Genomic DNA, 25,218 nt, shown 5'->3' with positions numbered 1-25,218 from the left:
CCACCGCCACATAAATTCAACCACCCCTGGGAGAGATTCTGGGTGCGCTACTGGTATGGGAGCTCATTATGTATGCTTGCTGCTTCGTGCTGAGTTTTCTTATGGTACTGATAAAAAAAACCAGCTTAGGGCACACGCAGCAGCACCCAACTCTCACATGACAAACTGGAAGACAGAGGGGTAATCTTATGAATACGAAAAGATTCAGACAAAGTAGTACGAAAACATGAAAGACAATAGGGTGGGGTCCTATCGTCGTCTTTGTTTTCATACTGCCTTGTGCTTGGTCGTTTCGTATTCACGTACGCGCACCAACTCACCCAACAACTTACTCTGCAGATGATGAAGTATGCAGCTGACACTTTGCGGGGTTTGTTGATGCAGGCAATGGAGCTGCCGGTGCTGAACGTGGGCGGGGAGGTAACCTTCCTGATGCAGTCGGGGGTAGTCCGCGACACGGTCACCATAGATGCCACCGAGATGAACCTCAAGTCGCTCAAGGACACTGCATGCAACTTCGTCCACAAAAGGGTATGCACTTCTGTGTCACTTCTTTCTTCCTATTTTGTTCTGGAATCAAATAAACGAACAGCTAAATAAAAATCAACGCAAACCATCACTGCTTCATTATTTTAGTAATGTACTCAGTGTGAACCACTGGATCATTTTCCAGTTACTCAGTCAACTATGGTTTCTTGTTAACACGGTATTTTGCTGTGCTAATTGGTGTGTATCGACTGGCTTGGCCAGCATAACATTACACAGGGACTGACATAAATGACAGGGACAACAACAGGGTTCTTGTTTTCTTTCTGTTGGCTCTGTGTAATGTTAATCTGGACAAATCAGTCAGTATTGTTTCTCAGAAAGATAGTTCCACAGATTAAGAGAAATAATCATACTGGACTGGGGATTTAACCTGCGACCAATGCCTTTTTTGGGGCCACCGCTGTACCATCCGACTTAACCAAAAGGCTAACAGATTTGCGAAGCCAGATCAAATAATCAACAACTCCAAGCGCAAGGACACTGAACATGGCAAATCAATTCTACGTAAATCTGCAAGGGGAAGCACAAAGTTTGGCCATCAAATAATTAAGTATGCACAACTAAGTAGGACAAATGGTTTAGGAGCATGATATCACCTTTGCAATTTCTTTTGAAGCACTAGTAATGCCTTTTTTATTGTATCACTGGTCAGAACTTAACAACTGTTAGGGAAGGGTTTTTGTAAGTTTTAAAATGTTGCATGCTGTACACATTTATTTCATACTGCTGCAGATTTTGCAAACAGAGGTTGTATTTTGATTCCTTTCCTTCGCATACAATCTTGTAAGAGTGCGGTTTGATTGGCCGAAGTGGCAGAAAAGGGCTAGGCTGGTACAGTTGTGCTAAGCATTAGTGCAGTCAATGACAGCAGCACATTGACACAATTAATGGGCATGGAATTCACTTGACCGACTACTGTCACTGCAGGCTCAAATGACAGATGGCTGTTACTTCTGCATAACTTGTGCAAAAGAATACAAAGCAGAAAAATGGGCTCGCCATAGTAGTGCAAGAGCTGCTGTCATAAAAATGATTTAAAAATTGGGCTTGGTTGCTTGCTTGCGAGCAGTAGACATTTGTGAAACTAATCCTGTATAGAATTCTTATTCTGTTTGCCACGTTTCATTGTTTTACTTTATGCCAGTGTTCATTTTCACAGGGTAATCACTGTTACCAAGCGCAAGATGCGCCTTCAGTCTCTCGAATTTCTTGACTGTAGTTACCAGTACTATAGCAAAGGAAGCATGTCTGATATATTGCATATGCTTCACAAATAGTGTTGTACATTCTCCATTGCACATGAGCATCAATAATTAATCTGCTATGTATGGTAAGACATGTATAAATAGAGGAAGGACTTGACCGTGCGAGATTAGATTCGATGAGTGACGAGAGCGCTCGCCACTACCGTTGCTATTCGAATGTCCTTTGGGGCACAACATCACCCGTGAGATTTCTCACTGACACTTATGGCGGTGTTTGGTTCTTCACCATCACCACAATGTGACAATAACGCTCGAGCATAGTGACCTTAATGCAAGGTAGTTTGCTGCACAGCTGTCATCAGAAGGAAGTTCGTGTAGACAGATGGGGATGGTAAGCACGATAAGAGACCATCGTAGTATAAGTGTATCACTAACTAGCTCAAACTACAGTCATCTGCTAGGGCAAGAGAGCGCACTGTTGATGTTGATGTGCTTGCTGTTCTTGTCATACATAAATTGGCACTTCTGCCTTTGCTACATAATCAGACCATGCTCTTGAGGACAATACAGTTTCATGGTTTAGACAGCATCATGTCTCTGAGTGTTTGTGTGTGCACGCTTGGTAGAAAGAGCCCTTGATCGTTCAAATCATCATTGCCATTTTTCAGTCCTTACCTTCCCTTTCTCCTCTGGGCAGAACATTATTTTTGTTTGCTTATTTATTATACATACCTACATAGTTCATAAGGCATTACTGTAGTGGGAATTGCATTAAAATTTAACAATTTGCATCTTGAGAAACAGTTATACAAACAGGCATAAACATTAAACAGTCATAAAACAATAAGAGCAAACACTCACAAAGTGAAACATTAGCTGCAAACAGTTGAGTACTGCAAATGACAAATTTTACACAATCGGCACGCGACAAGCAGCTAAGGTGATTAGAAGACATATTCAACAAATTTAGGAAATCTTGCTATAACTTCACTTGGCAGCTTATTCCAATCTTTGATCGTATTGGACAAAAAAGAGTAGTTAAAAAGAACAGGCCAATTTCTCAGCATTCTCTCTGTGGTAGTACCCATTCTCCCTACGATATTGTGATAACAAAATCAACTTTTGCCTTATCAGTAGGAAAGAGTAGCACAAGTGCATGAAGTTTGGTTGTTGATTTGAGTTCAATGTTGTACTAATAACAGCATAACAGATGGAACAGAGCAAGGTAGACGACACAAGTTCCAACTATCAACTGGCATCTGGCATGTGTTCAAACATACCAGAATATATAGAACACCAAGCCACCAGCATGATAGCACAATCGGTGTGAAAACACTATATGATATGCCTTGTCAGAATGTTGAAAACTTGGGTGGCTGGGGGAAAATAATCAGGTTGACATCCATAGTAAAAGGAATGTACGAGGGTCAGTCGAGAAATAAGGTTCGCAAAGAGCTCCAGCCACACTGGAAGGTGCGGGGCGAAATCTGGCAACACCGCTGTGCGCGGCTGTTCCCCCACTCTCGATTCTGCTCGGCTGCGCTTCGCTGCACTGCTCAGTCTTTTCTCAGCAGCCGTCCGAGATGGAGGTGCCCATTGTTGCTCCCGCCAAGTGCAAGATTCGTTCCGTAATTCGCTTTTTGCACGCCAAAGGGACTTCACGCGTGGATATTCATCGTCAGTTGACAGAGGTGTATGGCGGCAAGTGTATGTCCATTCAACACGTCCGAAAGTGGTACAGGGAGTTTAGTGCCAGTCAGAACGACTTCCACGATGAAGTGGAAGACCGTCAGTTTCGGAGGCGATTATCGAGATGGTCCAACGCGAAGTGCTTCAAAACAGGAGGATCACCGTCGTGAACTTGTTGCTCAGATTCCTGGGAGTTCTTACGGTACAGTGGAAAGAGCTTTGGACTGAAAAATTGGGGTATCACAAGTGTTGTGCTCGATGGGTACTGCATCTGTTGACAGCAGAACACAAGGAGAAACGCCTTGCCTGTGCTCGCCAGTTTCTTCAACCGTGTCAAGAAGATAAGGAAGGATTGTTGGACTCCATTGTTATGGGAGACGAAATGTGGGTGTTTCATTTCACTCCCAAAACGAAACGAAAGTCCAAACAATGGCGTCTCTCAGGGTCACCAGTCGCAAGGAAATTCAAACAAACTCCTTCTGCTGGCAAAGTCATGGCCAGTGTGTCTTGAGATCGTAAGGGGATACTGCTGATCGATTTCATGGAACCTGGGACAACAATCAACTCAGACAGTTATTGTGCAGCACTAAGAAAACTCAGGCGAGCTATCCATAACCGCCGGCGAGGAGGACTGACAGCCGGTGTAACGCTGCTTCACGACAACGACCGACCTCACGTCTCCCGTCAAGCCCAGGACCTTTTGACAAACTTTGGGCGGACTGTCATGCCCCACCCACTGTACTGTCCGGACCTTGCGCCTAGCGATTATCACTTGTTCCCCAAGGTAAAGGAACACTTGAGTGGCCAACGCTTCCTCAATGGGTTGGCGACAGAGTTCTACGACATTGGGATACTGAAATTGGAGCACTGTCTACAAAATTGGCGATTATTTCGAAAAATAGAGCAAAGTGTCTTCTTTCCAACGATGTACATTGCTATGAGAATAAACAATCTTGTCTATTTGTAACATTGATGGTAACCTTATTTCTGGACCAACACTCGTATATTATTGTCGGCTGCCTTGTAGCACTTGCCAAGGCAAGAATAGTTACGTGAGGATGCCTGATTGCGTCCCAAGATTGTGCACAGTCATTCTTTACTTTATTATTTTATTAGGACCTGGTAACACCTGTATTCATACTTTTAAGAAACTGTATGGCATTTTATTAAGCTTTTGTATATCTAAATAGGCCCTGTGCACTTTTTATAACCCCCATGTCTGTTTGATGTAGTTCACATAAAACTCTTCATTTAATCTAACCTCGTTCAACAGTCAACACAAAATCTCTGGCACTCTTTGACCTAGGTGCCTTTGCCAAAAAACATCGCTCATCATCATCATCACGTAGCAAAAAGGTACATGTAAGGACTCGGGCAAATTGTTCAATGTACACGTTCACTGCAGTATTCACATACCGGTACACTTTTAGCTAGGCCATGGTTGCACCATCATCCGTCATGCGTGTAGCTGTTTGGGATGTGTCCTGGCTAATTACTGGTTTCCTTGCAGCCATATTTGGCAGCAGTCTCCAGGCCATTGTAACAGCACAGTTGCCTTGACAGGCCACTTATCATCTGTACTGCATGTGCAAGCAAAAGTATGTCAGGCTGTTGCACGGGCTGGCTCATTTTAACTGCTGGCTGTCTAGCCTCAGTGCCTCCAGCTTTTAGCTGCCCTATATTTGCATTTGTCCTTGTTTTATGAAATCTATCACAGTAAAACTGGTATTTAAAAAAAAGTACATACAGGAACTTGCACATGTATCTTCCCTCTTCTTTAAATCACTCTTTAAAAAGTGCACTCTTAAATGGGCCCTTAAGCAGTTTGGACTGACAAGGTATTCTTTCAAAACTCTTATTTTCATTAATTTCATGGTAAGAGTTTCTGTAATAGAACATAAAGTAAAGGCCAAAGTTGTCATAGTGGCACCGATAATGTTACTATTTTTATTGCATCCAGTTTAGGACAAAACTGATTTCAAAAGAATGTGAATGCAGTCGCCTGCCAACATTTTTTTCAAGGCCCGATTTTTCGGGTCCGCTCAGTTATTCGCACCCACTCACTGCAACACCACCCACTCATGGAATTAAAGCATAGCAGTAATCGAAATTTCAGCCGCTGTGACTTCATTAGCTTCATGACGATTTCGGTTTGTCTGTGGCATAAATCATTCTTACTGTGACTGTAGAGCAGAGTGACTGTTCACAGCAAGCCTACAGAACTGTCTCCAAATTTTTAATAAACAATCAACATCTTGAATAATGAAGCTGTTCTAAATACTTTTCACCAAATTCTAGTAACTTTCATTATCTTTTTTTTGTACCTGCCATGACATTGCACTGTTGAGTGCAAGGTTGGGGGTTCAAATCTTGGCTGCTGGCACCACATTCCAATGGGGCAGTGCTTTAGGCGCGCATTAAAGACCCCCAGAAGGTCCAGAATTATTCTAGAGCTCCTTTCTATGGCATTTCTCCTAGCCCACACTTGCAGCTTCGAGACATTACAACTACACAATTTATTTATTTATTTATTTATTTATTTATTTATTTATTTATTTATTTATTTATTTATTTATTTATTTATTTATTTATTTATTTATTTATTTATTTATTTATTTATTTATTTATTTATTGTCTGCAGCTATGATATTCTTTAGTGTTCAGGGTTGGCAGGTCTGCATCTGCACTAGCACTGTTGCATGTTCAAGCCGGCTTTGTTTTACTCCCTGTTGGCCCGCACTGGATTGTCCAGCTGCCGGAGCACGGCCTGAACAGGCTGAGTGAGCGGCTGCTCCTGTTCCGGCACGACTACAACAGTGAGAACATTCTGCTGCCCATCAATGCTGCTTCTGATGTGGCCGAGGGCACCCTGGTGGAGATTGTCGTTTCAGGCAAGTAGCAGGGAGCTGGACTATCCCCGTCCCAAGAGCCACTGCGTGTGCAAAAAATTTGTTGGTCAGGCAACGTAACTGCAGGACCAAGCAGGAAAGGCAATCATTTTTTGCATCGACACAAGCAGTGGCTCATTCAGTTAACATCACACTGAATTGTCATTTTGATTGCACAGAACACACCAGAAAATTTATACGTCAGAGAATAAAAGCTCATAAATGTAGGAATTAAGCTGTTGATAACAATGCAAGAACTGATTAGGATTCAATAGATTCATTGCTAGTTAACTTTTCTATTGTACTAGGAAAGAATTAATATTTAATCACACTTTTTTTTTTCTGGTGTTATGAAGGGCAAACACCAGGGAATGACAATTTATAGTTTATCTCTCAAAGCAGCCTGTAAGGTAATGTTCCTAAGTCGTTGGGCTTGAAAACTCGAACCAATTTGCTTTCAGTACTGTATGTGTTATTTCTACATGCAGACATTAATTAATTTCATTGTCAAGTCTAAAGGTGATGTTTAGAAAATATATACAAATTTGCTTTTTGTAAAATTATCTCCATGTGTTTTAGTTCCAAGTACCCTACCTTGACATCTCTGTCTACCTGCAGATATCTGCATGGTTTTGCATAAAACCAAAATAAGAAAATCCTGCATCTGTAGTCAGGGAGCCCCTGTAGCCCACCTCACTTACATGACGCAGGGCTGTGGGGGTAAAGTAAACAGGAAAATACATTCTTCAGCGGTTTTGAATTCTGAAAAGATCCTATTCAGTTGCCCTGAAGGTTTCCTAGTAAATTGGTTGTTTGTTGTGATATGACATTTCTCTTAGACCACTGCTTGTGTTCTCTTATGTTTCTGAGCCTGTCTTGCCTGGTGCAGCCCAAAACCCGAGTGACGATGTCCAGATCCGGCCGCACTCGCTAACAGTGCACTCGTACAAGACGCCCACCTTCTGCGACTTCTGTGGCGAGATGCTCTTCGGCCTAGTCCGGCAAGGCCTGAAGTGCGAGGGTGAGTATGGGTCGTCTGTGAATCAAATATTGAAGTAAAGTTCTCGAATGTATGCGGGCACAAGCAGTTAATTTGGAAAATATCTTGAGACATGTATTAAATAGCAGACAAACTCGACTCATTGAGATTAGATTTGACAGCCGACAACTATGCTTGCTGCTATCATTGTTATTTGAGTTTGACTTGTCTTTCTGGGCACAAGTTCGCCCAATAAGGAGTTAATTGCCCTTTGCATAATACCGGGTTATCGGCAACATTCATGTGAGCAGCCATGCTGGTGACACAGATCAGAGACAACATGGAGCTTTTAATGCAGCAACCAACCATATTCTATTTAGCTGCTGGTGTGAAGTGTCAGCAGTCATGTAATCGTTAACGTGATATGTTTAAAATTTTTTTTTAGACAAGAATGCCCATGCAGCACAAGAAAACAGTGTCTAGTACATTGTTGTTAGACAAAATCATCACACGATATCACTACTAGTATTGTTGCTACAATGCACATCTCCAGTAATCCAGTATTGTGTGAAGGTTAATACATGTTACAGACAAGCTAAAGCTCTTCATTAATGGAAGTAGAAAACAGGAGGCAACACCACTTCCAGGACTAACTGGAGGAAATAAACCAGAAGGCGAGTTGCTTCTTTCTGCATTTTCCAGTCTTGGCAACAGGTGCTTAGTTTTGAGGCGGGAGCACACTTAGCACTGATGGGAGGTTTGGTGGTAGAAAAGTATGGAGACCATAAACAATGGAGGCGTACAGAAACTGTTTCCAATGGTGGTTCAGAAAGCTTGATGCTGGGAATTTTTTGTTTTTAGAATAGGGAGGACATTTGGCAAAATAAAAACAAGAGCTTCGTGGTGCAACCCACCGCTTCACTTCAAAGGGAACGCTCATAGCATCCATCCATCCATCCAATCGCTGCATTTCCAGAGGGATTGCAATTTTGGTTAATCATAACTTTAAGTGGTGTTCTACTTCATTTCCTTTCACTTGTATTCCGTTCTTGCTTGGCCGTACATAATGGCACGCAACAGTGCTGCCACTGGCTTAACCTGTGCCGTGCCGTTGCCAATGGCAACCCCGTGAGCGTAAGCTCTCAGGTGCATCTGCTCATTTTTGTGACACAGGCTGTGGGCTCAACTTTCACAAGCGGTGCGCATACAAGATCCCAAACAACTGCAGCCACACACGGCGGCGGCGGTCCTCCACCTCGATGTACCCTCGGAGCCCAACGGAAGCAGTCCAACGGACTGCATCCAGCGCAGCTACTTTCAATGATGACCATAATGTGGTGAGTTGGGCCAAGATACATGGCTTGCTATTTATTTCAAATGTTAACAAGCACTTCTTTGCAAATTTGATGACTAAAACACAACACTTACGACATCTTCTGTTATCTTCTCTGTAGCTGACGTTTGTTAATATGTCGTTTTTTTTTTTTTTTCTTCTCTTTTTGACCTATCAGTGACCTATTCACATCGTGGTCTATTCACTGAACTGAGTGATTACAAGAGAAGCTGTGTTACGACATCCAGGGACTTGAAACACCTACATTTGAGGCCACGTGTCACTGCATGCTTACAGATATATTTTGCAAGGTCGTCTACACACCTGTATTCTCACTGGGGAAAAAAGAAGATGCACGCTATTTTGATCCAAATGGTGCTGCTTCTAAAGTGCTTAGTGAAGCTTATTGCTTCACTGTGGTGACAATGTCTAGGCAGTAACTGCATTACACAAATTTTAAGGTTTTCCTCATTTGTGGTTACACTTCCGTGTGTCATAGCTAAGTTTGTTTTAATATGTCGGTGCTTCTACAAGAAATGAATACTTTTAAAAAAAGTGTGCATATCCCGCATAGTGTAGGAGTTGGTCTAAGCACAACAGTGGGTCCACTTGGCTTCATCGTAGTTTTGCAGCCAAGCCGACTGCACGTCCCTCGCATTTCTGGCAGGCACTCGTGAAAAATGTAAAACCAAACAGCTGTACCGCTTTTTCCCTGGGCAACATTAGCATGAATGGATATTATCTGGAAGCGGCTCACACCACCATTTCTGGAGCTGTGATCACACCTACAGAAATATACTCTTAGACCATTGCTTGCATCAACACAGGAAGTATGCAAAACACAAGACACTCATTTATTGTCTCATGGTTTGTGCTCTTTGTATGTGTCGTTCTTAATGAATATGTACTATGCAGTAGTAGTACCAGTTAGTACACGTCCCTGTGAGTCTTATGCTTGATAGCAATTCCACTTGTTGTGTGCAGTTGCTCTGCAGTGGGAGCAACTTGTCGTCGAATTCGCGGGAGAAGCGGTCCCCGTCGTTGAACATGGGGCGCCCCGCATGGGTGGAGCGGGAGCTGGCGGGCCGCATCTGCATCCCGCACACGTTTGTGGTGCACTCGTACGCCAAGCCAACGGTGTGCCAACACTGCAAACGACTGCTCAAGGGTCTCTTCCGCCAAGGGCTGCAGTGCAAGGACTGCAAGTTCAATGTGCACAAGCGCTGCATGGACAAGATCCCCATGGACTGCACTGGCGAGGCACCCCGCGAGTGGGCTGACGCCTGTGAGTGGGCTGCAATCACTGAAACTTTGCATACTTAATGCAGTAACACAACATACAGTGTAGTGGTTGAGGAAGTGCATTTCCTAAGTAATACTTCACATTGATGATAACCACCTGTCAGTGCTTCTTTTGAGACAGAAATGTGTGTTCTTTAAAGGCACATCTGTGGCTGATTAAGGAAAGCAGTACAAGGGTGGAAGCTTGGGCAAGTTGGCAATTGTTCATGGCGGTGTTTTGCGTAGTGCATGAACAACTCTAGAAAAATTATGTAGGAGAAACAGCGCTCTTCCTTCTCTGTACTTTTTTTTTTTTTTTAAGCCATTCATGCGCTGCGGAGAACACCTCCATAAAGAAAGCAGCCCCATAGAATGGAACATGCAGCAGACACATACACAAGCGCTGATTAGCAACCATAGTGTGAATTCGTATTGTTTCTGTGGACAGCCTAAGACTTGGCCTACAAAGCTCACTAGGAAATGGGCCACACACTTACTTGTTAGGAATGCCATCTCATTTCTTTCCGAGTCAAGCAGCCGGCATCAGTCTGTTCAGTTTGGTCTTGTGGCGATGTTGAGAAGGCATCATGATCACAGTGATAGCAGTCAGCAACAGAGGGTGTCACCATTACTCATGTTACTGAAGTCTGTGGCATTTCTGTTAGCAGGCATTTCCGCACAGCCAATTTGTCATGTCGAAAAACAAGACGCAAGCAGCGCTGACAGGTACCTACCTACAGATAAACTTTGTCACGCCATCTGTGTGTGAAAATGAAACCTACCTTGCAGTTTTAGTTTAATCAGCTTCTGTGTAGATGGTACCACTAATCTATGGACGTTTCACACTCGCAATTTATCTTGGGATAGGCAGAGTGTGTGCAGAAAATGTGACGCAACTTTACTCGGGCACGGGCTTAAGGGGTATAATTGCTCGTAAACAGCGCCCAAATTGACACTTAGGCTGTGCAAATTTAGTACCGTATGAACCAGGACATAGGTACATAGGTACCTTGAAGGAGAAAAAATAAGAGAGAAAACAATAAAATCACCAAAACGGGTTTATCTTCACAACGGCACTGTCACCTGTAGTGAGCGCACTGCACGAAGCTCCAGCACCAAGTCCACAAGTGATCCTCAAGCTGTGGATGCACTGCACAGTGCCCGCTAAATGACGTTTTACATGGGTTGCATGTCAACCATTTTTCTTTTTGTGCCCGACAATATCACAGGCTTTACTCAAACATGCCAAGCTGGCGCTGAGTGACCATGTTGCCGTTCGCTTTGGCAAAGGCTACTACTTTTTTCTTGAACACGGCTGAAAACTGTTTCTGCATGCCGCTGCTCATCATTCACCAGACAAAAAAATTAAGAAGTAAATCACACTCAAGGTCGATCGTAAGAGCGCACACAAGACAGCAACAAAAAAAAAATAAAAAATCCAGCAATCACATTTTGACATGACTTTCGCCATGCGTTCCCAACATGCACGCCATAGATTGACAGATGTGACTCATGTTCTGCTAAAGATTGCTATATAAGGCGAAGGGTGACTTTAGCATGCTTAAAAAAAAAATGTCTACTTATATTCCAGTTTATATTGAATTTGATGCTTCAAGTTGCAGAACACAGTTGCCAACTAGGAACCTGCCATTTGTCTTCATCATTTCTTCTTTCCCAGGTTTTGCCCATTTTCACTGCTAGGAATGTGTGAATAATTACTTTTGAAACCAAATTGAATATGGATCTCGTCTTTATTAATGGCACTAAATCAGAATATTTTAAAAATAGTTCTGAGCACTATGCAAGCCTTTAGGATTGTTTTACCATTACACTGACTTTATGTTTATGATCAACCGATTTCAATTTCGGCAAGAACATATTGCTTGTTTGTTTCAAACACTTGTCATTCGTCACCATGACAGTGCAGATTATTCATACAAAATAAGACTCCAAATAGCAGCCATTTGACTCTGCGTGTTGTGAAATAAATAAACCGAATAGTTGCTGTTTGAATTCGCTTCGCTATTTGAGGTTTTGACACACCTTTACATGTGATAAATGTGTTTCATGCGTGCAGCTCAGGACAACTCGGAAAGCAGCTCCGAGCTGGAGAACAATGGGGAACGGGACAACGTGGAGGATGACTCGGATACGGAGAGTGAACAGCACGAGTCACGGCCGCCAGCGGACAACCGTGAGGATGAGCTTCCCAAGACCAACCTGGAGTAAGTATAGGGCCTTCGGGCCATGTTATATTTATTTATGCAAATAAGCTGCTGTGACTATTGAAAGGCATTATTGCCGGGGCATACAAATACAGTCGACGACCAATAATTTGGATTTCACATACAACGTAAATAAGTCCGAACTATCGAATGTCCGAAAAAATGAATGTGCCCCAAAAATATAATTTTATTTATGTTTTAATGCCCCTGTGCAAGGAAAAAGTGCTCGATTGTTGCTACGCAAACTTCCGCTTACATGCAACCACGTACGCCTATATTTCTGCCGGTTTTCTGTTGTCGCTGTACGTCGATACAAGGACTGCAAAGGCTCGAGTCAGACCTGCATGGCACATCACCGTCGGAGTTAGAGTCGCTGTTTAACGGTGGGGGAACTTGCTCAATTATTTCGTCATCGTTCAGTTCGGCACGCAACACCACGCTGTCGACGTCTGCAAAGTCTTCAAAATGTAACGGCCTGCAGGAATCGGCACACCGCAGCGTAGCAGGTCATCAATGATGTCCGCATTTGAGCTCGTTGTGGTAGGCGGCAGTTCAGGCTCTGCAGTTGCAGATTTGGGGTCATTCGGACTGCGACTTAAGACTCATTCAGAGTCAGACTGTGAGGGGACCGTTACTGCCATTTGACGTAGCCTGTTGATAACTTCTCGAGAAAGACTTCTTGGAGCCAGCAGAGCGCTGTCTGGAACACCAACTAAACAAACAGAATGGCGAGAGCGGGCCATGCGCTGGGATGCCGGAATAGGATGTGATGATCGCAATGTTGATGCGACCTCACAATTCAGGCAATGCCTCCAAAATCAGCATTTGTGATTTAATTTGAGGCTTAGTGCTGCGACCGAGACAAGGCCTCGGGGATTGCTATTTTACATGTAATCTCTGAGGCAATACTTGATGTCTTGTATCTCGGAGGCCATACTTCATGTCTCATTGAGGTTGCCAGAGGAGATAATGGCGGCAAAGTCATGGACGGAGTCCGGATAATCGAATGGAGAGCTGGCAGCTGTCCGAAATATTGGTCGTCTTTACACATTTAGTCTATGGGGTGCGGTGCCGCGAAGCTGTCCGAATTACCGAGCATGTCGGGATTATCGGTGTCAGATTTATCGGGGTCGGCGACTGTACGTGACAAGAAACCATGTGCAAGGACAGGATAATGGGAGGGAGTGGGCAAAGGCCAACTGGAACGAAATTTCACTGTGGCTAAATTGGTTATAGATGAGTAGTATATACTATTGAAAATTGGTTATAGATGAGTAGCATATACTATTGAAGCATTCCCGGCAAAGCAGCAGGGCTGGTAATTGTCTAATTCCCTTATGAACAGCCTTTTAATAGCACCTAGGTAGATGATGTGTGCGCCTGGTGGCTTGTGGATATGATGCAGGTCCCAGATCACGGCCCCAGAGATTTTTGGCACACCGTGGGTGCTGACCAGTTTCAGAGGTCATGCTGAAAAGATGCGTTGACTCTCAACATTCTGAGTTCTGTGTCATTTTTGGCAAATGGTAATGGCAGTGCTTTTTTCAGTTTCTGTATACATCGATTTTTAACTTTTCGTGGCACATCTACTAGTGTTCAAAGTGTAAAATTTTGCGTGAAGACTGGCCTATATGTACACTGTCTGAAGCTAAGCCGTTTATGCATTCTGAGATTTCATTCTGTTGGCCTTAAAGGCATAATAAGTAGGCATCCAAAGTATTCCGGAAGTTTGATTGACACAACACTTTGATTTGAATGTCTTATGCCAATCCCTTCGCTAGATGGTGCAGCCAACGGTCTGTCAGCAGCGTGCACCAAAGGAACTCTCCACATCTCGGTCATTTCTACTTGTTGTTGCTTCTTCCTCACGAACCCAGAAAACTACACAAGCTCTTCTGCAATGTTTGAAGACGACAGATTTGAGTATCCGGCTGTACTGAGAAGATTTGAGTATCCAGAGTATCCAGTGCATGCGCATTTCACTTTCTTTCACTGCACCCCTCACATGTGGGGTAGCAAACTGGACAAAGTCTAGTTAGCCTTTCCTCTCTTCCCCCCCCCCTCTCTCTCACTTTACTTGTCACGCCAGTTTGTGACATGAAAGTTTTTCCACTTAGGCCACTACTCTCTTTATGCATGTTCAGATAACGACCATCAGAGGGAGGTCTCGACTGTTTTCTCTTATTTCAAAAATTTTTATTTGACATAGCACAATCCGTCCACAGATCGGAACCAAGCTCATTTTTCAGCGTGTGCTGTTGTTTCAGCATGAGAAAAATATTGGCTGAGACAAGGTGGGAAATGCAGCTTACGCAGTTGCACAATGTTCCAATTTTGAGAGAGTTAAAAAAAATATTTTCTATACTTTCACGTTTCTTATGCCTAGTTTAAACAACTTTGTTAATGAAAATAAAATCAACTCAGTTGTCTGCACAAGCCACAACACAAGCAAACTTGGCTTTTGAACAAGAAGCTAAAGAAACTTTTTTTTATTCTTGGCAGTTCCTTAATGTGTCTGCAAATTTGTTACTGCAAATTTTTTTTTTAGATTTTTTCTGTCCATACTTTGCTACATGCTAAATGTATGGCAAAGTGTATTTAGTCTCTCTTACTGATATTTTTAATTATAGCGGCAAATTTTGAAAACCGCAAGACATCAACATTTCTACTGTTTTCGTGTGAAATTTAAAAACAACAATTATCTCCAGTTTCAATCAAATTTCCCCAGGATTATCTACTCTCATCAGTATAACCTCATTGATATGAACCCGTTACGTACCCATTACGTACGATTTCCCGGCGCCAATGTTCACGATCGAGAACACACAAAATGACCCCATATGAGTTACGCTTATTTTTTACCGGTTCGTACATTCCAGGAAAACACGATTTGTTGGCACCAACATTCAGTACATCGCCAAACTACAAGCGTATATGTTTTCCAGCTGCTAGATCCCATGCAAACAAGACAATGCGCGAGGCGCGCACGATTGAGAAAAGTGTATAGCTGCCCTCTGTGGCAGCTTCACTGCAACACTCGCCAGTCCATCTCACGTGAAAAACATCAGCACGCACCTGCTTTCTTATTGCAGTACCAGCAAATCACCTCCAGGGTCGTCACACACCGCACTCACAGCTATCGCCGCCAATGCTATTGCAATAAGCATCTTCGTCTATCTGTTTCACAGTGCGGGGTACCGTTGGAAGCGTTCTTCACGCTTTTAATAGGCAATAACCCAAATGTGCTACCGTTCCCTGCTGCAGACTGCAATCATATATGTTTTCCAGCCGCTAGACCGTTAGATCGTTTTATCGGGCTGTAGATGTCGGCATCCCATGCAGGGAAATGCATAATTTATTACATTGTGGCGCTGAAATAAATTCATGTAGAGCTGAAATTTTGGGAGTGGCCATGCTGAAACAAGATAACTCTAAACAAGAGAACTTGGAATATCTGACGAGCTTCACATCATTCTGCCTTCTTTTTGTCCAAACAACGCATCTTCGTAGCCCGAGTGACTTTCAAGCAAGCAGCACAGTGCTTGTATATTTTGGCAGCTTGATGTCATGGTGCTGGTTTGACCTGGCAACACCATCTCTTCGCTGAAAAGCACCAGCCAACTCCTCTTCGAACATACCACCTTCTTGCGAGGGTGAGGTGACCGGTGCAAATCAGGGAGTGAAGAGGACGAAGCTGCTCTGTCACGTGACACTGATGTAATCGCCTGTGCCATCCTTCTCCTCACCGCTTGACTTTTTCTTCTTAACATTCTCACTAAACTCCCTCTCTCCCAGCTGTTCTGGATAGCCCAAAACACCACAAAAACATTTCAGATCCTATAATTTTGCCACAAGAAAAAAAGTGCAATGCTTTGACAGCACCAAAGCAAAAGTCTTTACAGAATTGAAAAGAAAAAAAAATATTTCAGTGAGAGCTTACAGTTTTTCTTTTTTTTGCAGTTTTGACAATAGATGCACCGCAATCAATATCAGCCGAAATAAAACATTCAGTTGTTTCGCCCAAGGCCGCATTGAGGAATTTTAGAGGAGGATATTGCAGGTACAGCAATGGCCATTTTGTAGGACTTGACTCTTTCATGTAAATCAAGCGCATCCCTGTCTCAATTAGAGGGGTACATTTAAATTACTAGTCTTACTTCAGCAAAAATAAAGCCTGGTGAATGAGTTTAGGTTATAAGTTGGGTTATACAGTAGACTTCTGTTAATTCGACTCTGGTTAATTCAATTTTTAAGCCAATTCAATCCTGACCAAAGATATCGGCCGGCGCCCATGCATTTCTAGAGTCCCAAGCTTTCATTATTTCGAACCTAAAGTTGGCCTTCGCCGGAGAATTCGAACTTAACACATGTGCCTGACCCCTATAGGGAACCCGAAAACGACCCCTCTAGTGGCAGTGTCTGTCTTAGTGGAGCTTAGGGGGCAGTGAATGTGTTGAACATGCGTAATCTCTCGTCGAAAAAGCTTATTTTCGGCCCACCTTAGGCAGATTTTCAAGCAATAACGGTAGCTCACAATGTCTGATTATGGTATTTACCCGATTCTAACGCGCCTTTCTTTAAGAATATTGAGCCGAGAATTGCTTGCACGGTGCAATCGGACACGAAACCAAAACCCCCTTCTGAATGGTCGTATGTTTTACGACATAACACAGATCTATTCGCGACTCCAGCAATTCATGCGACACCTAGTGGCGACACTGGAAACCTCGTACGGAGGTCGGAGCGTCAGAGCAGATGCTCCGTCCGTAGCCTTCGCACTGCGATCGGGTGCGCGCCACCATTAACAAAACTCTGCACGGCCGTGGAATTATGCTGCGTTTTGCAGTTTTGCGGTGCCTAAGAGCCACATGGATTGCAAATCGTATCATAAGCTGTGGCAACGGAAATTGTTGTGTTCCCAACATCTTGCTTGAGGAAGTTCTCTTCTTTTTTTCAGGCGAGGGTCGGTTTGTCGTTTGTGTGAAGAGAACACGATCCTGTTGCTTGTACTATATGTTTGCAGTAAAGCACTACAGTAAACGTCAGGAAGTTTGCGTTGAGGTTGTTACTGCCATCGTGATAACGTTCAGCGTATGCGTGCTGCAATATGCAGTTTCATGTGATAGCCGGCGTGGTAATGCAGTTTAGGATGCAAATGTCGCCGCAGTACTCAAGCTTTCCATCATTAAAGCTGTTATATTGGATACATGCGGCACACAACGTGGAACTATCGAGTATGGTACATCAGCGAAAATCGGTACATTGGAGTTTCAGGTACTCCCGGGTAATGTCGGTAAATCGTTCTATGTAAGCACAGCATGTACGCGCCAGCATGCAAAATAACTATGGGTGGGGTGGCATAGCGGTACGCCTTCCTTGCAACCTGGACACGCTACCCGTGTAACTAGTGCAAATTAGTAGGCGCTCATTTGAAAATGCGTAAATATCAAAGCAATTGTATCTCTTATCAGTGTCTGAAGGAAATTGGCAGTTCAGAGGCGAACACAGTTTTGGCCACTTAAAGTGAAGGATACGTAAATTATAGAATAACATGGAAAATTAATTAGATTCATAATGCAGTAGCTTAGTTAATATTAATTTACACAGAAACATTTGTTTTATTTTATTTGTTTACACAGCTGCCATAAGCGACATGTTCGTAGACAGCGGAGAGTAATCAGTCAGGCCCGATGGCCGGGGAGAGATAGGCGGCTGCCACGCATGACTGTGCGTGTGTGTGCCCGCTCTCCGACTGCGGCGCATGCGCCCTGCCGGCCGCCTGTGCCGCCGGCGGTCTCCGGGCTGCAGCCTGTGTACGAAAAAAGTAGGTCAACGGAGGAGTGGGGTATGAGAGGAGTTTGCGTTAGCGTTGGTTGTATATAGCTTTGGTCAAGGGCTCTTGTCTGGGAACGTGGTACAAAAGAGTGAGGAACGCGCTACGAACGCCGTCGCCCGTGGACGCGCCGAGCCAGTTCTTTCATAGCCGGGCATTGTATAGCCATCGTCTAAGTGTTAAAAAATACCGGATTGTGCTACTCGGAGGCGGCACCGAAGCCTCTTTCCTGAGTACGTAGCGAAGGGGTCGGTTTACCGTTTTGTAGCCAAATTCAACATAGCAAATCCCCAATATAGCTAAACCCGAACATAGCAAATCCCACCAGAGCGCCAACTTCGCCAGACTTCCCTCTTCACAGGGTGGAAGGACTCTGGCTTTTTTTTTCTTTTTTCTGCATCTTGTGTAATTTGACCCGCCGGCTAATTCGATCAATTTCTTCGGTCCCGTCAAGGTCGTTTTAACGGCCGTCGGCTGTATAACATTTGAGCCAGGCTGGGCTACATAAATGTTTGGGTTGGGTTAGTTGCATACCTACCAACTCTCCCGAATTGTTGTCGCATCTTCTGATTGTACGGAAGAAAAGTCCGTACTCCCGAATCTCCCGAAAAGTAGTCTCCACAGCACCGCGGTTTTTTTTTTTTTTTTCTTTTTTTTTTTTTTTTTACGCCTTGGATTTTCCGGATGGGCTCGTCTCAGGCTGGGTCGCGCGTTTTATTGCAATAGCAATTAGATGGACACTTCAACCGGATTTCTGCCGTCGCCGTCGCCGTGAGGTTCCCTATAGATAAAATCTTCGCCGCGCGCCGTATGCCCGAGCGGAAGCGTGCGGGGACGCGCGCTATCACGGAGAGCGAACGCACTCAATCACCCACGCGCAAGCAAGGAAGCGGGAAGCCAGCGCCGGAGGGAGCGCGGGGGGGGGCGCACTTCTACGCTGTCAACAACCGCGCTCGTCGCTCGCTCGCACCGTCTCTTATCTCCACACGGCTCTGACCTTTATGCGCCGTGCATTCGCCGCTCAGTTTTCGTTGAAGCGATAGACCGCACGTACCTTCGCCCGCTGCGGCGTATGGGCTCGCTGCCAGCGTTTTGACAGCCGTTGTCTGCAGTCATTCAGTGTGATCTCTTTATGTTTATTTGTGCGCGCTCACACCACGCTTGTTCATTCAGTTAGTAATAGTCGGGCCACATTTTCCAACGCACGCTACACATGCAATGCTGCCCGGATCGGCAGTGCAGCACTACAGGTGTGTCCCTTCGCACGCGCTGCCCACGGGAAGCGCTTCTCATCAACACCACCGTTTCACACTCGCCTTCTCGTGGTCATCGAGTCTCTCTTCATGTCGGTCTACTTACGCCGCAGCACACCTGCTTACTTAATCAGCTCATGTTTACTACAATTCATATTGCTACCAAAGCCGCTCACCTTACTTCGTATGACATTGCTGTGTTGCTATCGCATTCATTGCTTCGCCCTTAGGGCGAAACTGTGACATTTTTTTTATGTGTACATGTGTCATTGCTCAGGACGAATTGGTGGGCTAGTTGGTTGTGCATGTCTACTTGACCACAGAGCAAAATAAATTGACAGATTAGACAAAGCGTGTCTACTCTGTCGGTCCCTGTCAATGTATTGTGCTCTGGGATACATGTGTTATGTTCGATGAAGCCCAACACGACGCTACGCTCGCGTGTGGCAGCCGCAGCAGCGATCACATGCAGGACGAATCGATTTTTCATCACGTCACGACACCTCCTGGGTCTGACTCGTAGAAACAAGTGTTACGGTAAGTTATTCAAGGCACTCTGGCGCTTGGTCGTCCTTATGCTAGGGTTTGTACCTGAATATACGTAAAAGAAAGGACAATTTGAGAGTATCACGTCACTACTCCTTTGGCTCCTCGGTATATGCGCGGGCATTACCCTCGGAAGGCAGCCGCCACGGCCGAGACTACTATTCTTAACATGCGTATACTAAATGACTCGCTATATTTAACGTGTGTAAAATAGACTTTTGCCCAAGGTCATGTCATCGAGAGGCCAATTTGTGGCCCACATGTAAATGAGTGCCCGTGAGTGATGAGAGGCTAGCGTGCCTGGGGCGAACAACGCCTTAGCAGGCAGGCACACAAGTTGGCGAGTGGTCCGAAACACTTCAAGGGCACGAATGTGCTTTCGCATTTCTTATATGCACAGAGGGGGCGTTTTCCGTTTGTTTCCCAACTGCTTTTAAGTACCACTGCAACGGGGCCCTTTCACTGCGTCTTTTGCTGAACAACGACGTCGCACACCGGCAAACTCTAAGGATCAGCTTCAAGATAAGCGTCAGTCGGAAGTATGGCTTAAAAGCTTGCCGAGGCAAACGAAATCGTGATTAAATAATATCTGCGAAGCTTTAGTGAAGCGGCTCATTGAATTCTATACAACCAGCGGTTATGTGTATGGTTTTTATCCTATATGCAGCATGTCATATCATGTGCTTTTTGGGTTTATGCACCGCAAAGTCCTCAAGTTTAACGTTAGGCATTTGTTATGTTTATGCGTTACACCGTTCACGAACTATTTAGCAATCCAGTCGTTATATGACCGTGAGTGCGTTAGGCTTCAATTGGCTTTGTCAGGTTGTCGAGTGCAGTGCGAATGCCGAACTACACTTTGTTTCCCCGAGTTTATCGTATTTTCTGATCTTTAACTTGCAACTTTGTATAAGACGCACCCCCCTCAAAACGGCAGTTTTTCCGGAAAAAAAAAAAACGTATACAAGTCGCCGGTGTATAAGACGCACCTGTTCGTTCGCTAAGCGATTAAAAAAAAATTGTGAAGTTTCATTTCACTCTGTGACTATTTCCACTCCAGGCGCATTTCTGCCGTCGTGTTTGCCGCGATGTTCCGTATAAAGTCCAAAGGCGATCCCCGCGTGCCGTATGCTTTATGTGCGAGTGAAAGCGTCCGACAGTGAGCCGAATCGCGCACAAGGGAAGGAAGCGCGAAGGCAACGCGGGAGGGAGGGAGGGGGGGGGGAGGGGGGGGGGGGGGGGGCTTGTACTCTGGTAGCAACTGCGTAGTTTGCGCAGCGGCGCGCGCCTTATCTTGACAGCGATCTGCAGATGCGACGAATTCGCGGTCGGCCGACTCGCGGTCAGCCTGCCGCCGCTTGCGGTGCTGCTCCGTCCTTCTGGCACGGCGCTCGGGAACCCGATCATGAGAAGAACGTACCCGGTACCCCGATAGCGGGCACAGAACCCGTAGCAATTAAGTCAACCAGCGCGCTCCGCATGGCCATAACATCGAATCCGATTTTGACGGCAGTTTTTCCGGGAAAAAGCTTACATAAGTCCCACCGTTCTGTAAGACGCACCGACGAAAGATTCAGAAAAAAAAAGCGCGTATTATACATCGTAAAGTACGGTAGTTGGAACGATTGATGGCACTTTCAGAAGCCATGAATAAGTACTTGCAAGTATTTCTGAGATCATACACGACTGAGTTTCTGTGCTTTGTCACTTCACGGAGTCGTGGCAAGTATAGACTCTGTACCACGTGCGCACGGCGGCAACATTTCGTTTTGCCCCCCTCCCCTGCGCGGCGGTCTCCCGAATTTTTACGTTGCTAGGTTGGCAGGTATGTAGTTGAGAAGTCGATATATTTCTGAGAGGGGTAACTTTACCCTCCCCTCCTCCCCGGCGGGTTAGAAGAGTGGTGACAGCAACCGATGTAAAGTGCTTCTTCGTGAATATGCGACAACCGGCGCACATAGTTTGTTGTGTTTTTCCGTTCGAGATTCACCGCCTCCACAGCTGTCTATCAGAGCTAACTTGTTTTTCGCGTCTGCCGGTTTTAAAGCGAAGCTTTCCTTGCCTATACCTACCTGCGATTTCGAGTGTCTTCGTCGGTTGTCTCGCCGAGTAGAAGTTATCGCTATCAGGGATACTATTGCTTTCGCGAGGTTTCGTGACTTGGCGCCGGACGCGTTGGCGTACGCGCATGACAGCGTTTCAGGCACTGTGCCAAGCTCGCTATCTTCACACATTGTCAGGAACGCTTTCGGCCGTGCGTCGAGTCACGTGAAATCTCGGGAAGTCACGTGATAGTATATATATCATCGAAGCGATCGCTTGAGAATATCGTCCTTAAATGATATGGGTCAGCTTTATTAAGAGGGATGGCTCATCGGCCTATTAAGGGTAATGGAGTTGGGGAATTGGGAGATGAGGGATAGGGCCAGCCACCGAGGAATACTTCACCGCATGGTTACACCATGTGGAGAATTCCCGATTCCGCGGCAAAGGCGAATAGCGCTCGCAGGACACTGTAGGCCTCCGCTGAGGGACAGATCCACCTATCGAAGCTGGCCACTTGCCCCCGGCGCTTTCTTCGGAGGTCTGCATACTTAGGGCACTCCCACAACAAGTGCCTGATCGTTGGCGCAGCTGCCGTTCTGCACGCATAGGCAACCTGTTTGTATTGGTGGCAGCTCTTCCGCCGGTGTCGCCTGGAAGACGTTTTCTTTCCTTGTGTGCACGCCAGCGTGAGTACTCGACAAGCCTTCGGCGTATGTTGTAGGCGTTCGCGGAGATGTCGTCGCCTTTGTCGTTGTTCTAGGAAGGATGTCTCTTCATTTCCGTCGTTTTGCAGAGGCACAACATTTGCTACGTCGCCGAGGCGGTTTAAGGTACTAGTATCGCGCTCGCAGCGGCGTGAGCTGCTTCGTTCCCTGGTACTCCGCAGTGGCCGGGAACCCACGATACCCGAGTTCCGACTGCGTGCACCGTGCGCAGCCTCCTGCTTGCCTCTGCTATCTTTCTTGCGATGGGGTCAGTGTGGTAAACCTTACCTTTGCCCGGTAAGGTAAGGTAGGAGGCTGTGACCTCACATGGTAAGGTACGCCAAGGCGGCTGATCACCGTCAGAGAACGCGTTCGACGCCGAAATCTAAGCTCCCTAAATAAAATTTAAATTAGCGACATTTAATTCTTTATCTTGTTAGGGCAGGCAAGGTGGTCCAGGGCTTATCCGCGCCTCCACGTTGGTGGAGCGGAGTCACGTGGTTGTGCTCGCGCCGTTTCCGCGGTAACAAGCGCGCTGCCTGCTGCGCCTTTTGTTTTACCTTTTCGCGGCTATCTCGTGCGCGCTGCCATGTTTGATCATGTGGTGACGCGTCCATTGGTTGCCTCAACTGCCTTCGTTGCCTCCGTGTTTACAATGGATGTGTATGACGCCGGTGCGGCTCAGCAAACCTCTGTTTCGGGAGATATCGTATAGACGGTGACTGGGTGGAGGACACGAAGCTTTGGCCACGGCGTCAGAGAACATGCAAAGCGCTTTCGGATCTTATTAAGCTATGTCCAAACGGAGCGAGCAGCGTACATGGTGCTTGCTCTAAAAACGGGTCTAAATATGTATTCCAAGCTATCCAATCATTCCGCTCATGAATTGAATCAGGATTAGCGTGTTTTGCTCTTCATTCTTTATTTGGCAAATAATTTGAAGCCGCGGCTCGTCATGTTTTTAACTCAGTAAAGTTCCTCGGTGCGGTCACTATATGATTATTTTCTGCCTAATCGCTCGCGGGTGTGCTCAGTTCAGTTGGCTTTGTTCTTGCTGCGCACAAGGCTTAAAACGTAGCTGTTCTGTACATTGTAATACCTTGTAGCAAAGACTTATCGCCACTACTAACTCGAGTACTCTTGTGGATCGTCACAAAACATTGATCAGCTTCGACCATTCATGTGCTATCAGTGTAGTACCGCCATATATTGTGCGTATATACTGCACATATATTCAAGCGTGCGCCCACTCACTTATTCTTAACACGTTGGCGAAAGAGTGGGCGTAAGTTTCCGTGCCAGTTGGGGTAGATGTACAGTACGTGTGCAGATACTGTGCGCGAAATTTACTGTATATTACAGGAAGCGGCATTGCTCCCTTTAGTCATTGTTTAACGAGCGGTACTCACTCTTGCCGAAGTTCCGGGGCTGAAGCCTTCCTTGTAGGCTATAGCGATACGACGCTGGCGGATTAGCAAATTTCTGTATCCTCGAGGAAAGCCGCACATCCCGAAGTGCGGAAAACACGTACGGACAGTTGGCAGCAGCGGTCCGCGAACTTGGACGCACATACTTATTACATTCCTTAATATTCCAATCACTATTTTTGCAGCCAACTACTGCACACGTCTTCAATCCACATGATTCAATCCAGCATGATTGGAGCACAGTGCGTTAGCGAAAACTCAGTTGCATTGCCGACAGCTGATCGCACAGAAGCAAGGTAGAAGCGGTAATGGTTTCGTATTCGTGCGCGGTCGCTGAGGCGACGTATGGCGCGCTGCCGAAAGCGCCATCTCGTTTCTCTAGAACAAGTTGCTCCGCGAAAAGGGTCAGTAGCGAATAAGCAAATCGCACTGGGGCGACGATGATTGTATGAAACGGCGCATCAGGGCGCTCCGGTGCGATTTGCCGAATTCGACATTAGTTTTTTTACTTGTGCCGGCGCCTTGACAGTTGCTCTTCAGCCCCGCGATCGCAGTGATAGTGGATCTTGCGACCGATCAGCGCGATCAAACTGAGAGGGTGAGCGAAGGCGCGTGCGGTGAGAAGGAGAGGAGCAATGGCGCTACCTTTAATTTATTTAGGGGGCTCACCGAAATCCGCTGCGCGTTTCTTATCGTGATAAGCCGTTCACCCTTGCCGGCTCGTCCTTCGCATATTAAACCGATACCCACAGTAGGTGGAACCTGCATGCCTCTTTGGTTGGAGCAGGCTGCAGAGACCCCCCCCCCCGCTGTGCTGTTTACTGCGATGCCGTTTTCTTGCGTTGCGTACGCCGGTGGTCTTAACGATGTCGTCGTGTTCGGTCATTGCGCGAAATAAAAGAATTTCTTGCGGCGCTGTGGGTCGCGGCTGCGCACAGAAAGAATTTCAAGTCTAACAGCGGCACCATACGCTTCTCGGGATTCTGTGGCACCGACTATTACAGGATTCTGTAAGTGAGTTTTAGCGTAGCACTACCGCTCTTCCGCCTTGGCGAGTGCTGACAAGTCGCTCTGCTCGCCTGCTGGTCAGAATGAAACCGTCACTGGCGAATCAAGGGCGACTTTTTCCTCTAATGTGCATGGCATAGCGTGCGCAGGTTGAGGCGTTCCGGGTTGTAATGATAGCGATCGGCAAGACAGACTTCAGCCGTCCAACTTACAGTACAGTTACTGCGTGATATGTTAGACCGCGATAGCTGT

The 25,218-nt window shown here is 45.7% G+C and overlaps 1 protein-coding gene across 2 annotated transcripts in view; it reads left to right on the top strand.

Annotated features, from left to right (window-relative positions):
• Window positions 1-25,218, top strand: part of LOC119464371 (serine/threonine-protein kinase D3-like) — a 56,730-nt gene that overhangs the window by 6,226 nt on the left and 25,286 nt on the right. Inside the window, exons 2-7 of one of the 2 annotated variants that reach the window (XM_037725311.2) lie at window positions 385-531; window positions 6,196-6,334; window positions 7,221-7,352; window positions 8,484-8,647; window positions 9,628-9,928; window positions 12,002-12,149. In XM_037725311.2, coding sequence (XP_037581239.1) covers window positions 388-531; window positions 6,196-6,334; window positions 7,221-7,352; window positions 8,484-8,647; window positions 9,628-9,928; window positions 12,002-12,149 — 1,028 coding nt within the window. In that variant the 5' untranslated portion in view covers window positions 385-387. The remainder of the gene's footprint in view (window positions 1-384; window positions 532-6,195; window positions 6,335-7,220; window positions 7,353-8,483; window positions 8,648-9,627; window positions 9,929-12,001; window positions 12,150-25,218) is intronic. The other variant, XM_037725309.2, reaches the window with a different exon arrangement.

The sequence above is a fragment of the Dermacentor silvarum genome, chromosome 9 (assembly GCF_013339745.2).
Source record: "Dermacentor silvarum isolate Dsil-2018 chromosome 9, BIME_Dsil_1.4, whole genome shotgun sequence".
Classification (NCBI taxonomy): domain Eukaryota; kingdom Metazoa; phylum Arthropoda; class Arachnida; order Ixodida; family Ixodidae; genus Dermacentor; species Dermacentor silvarum.
Note: the sequence above shows the minus strand (reverse complement) of the source record. Positions and strands in the feature narration are given on the sequence as shown.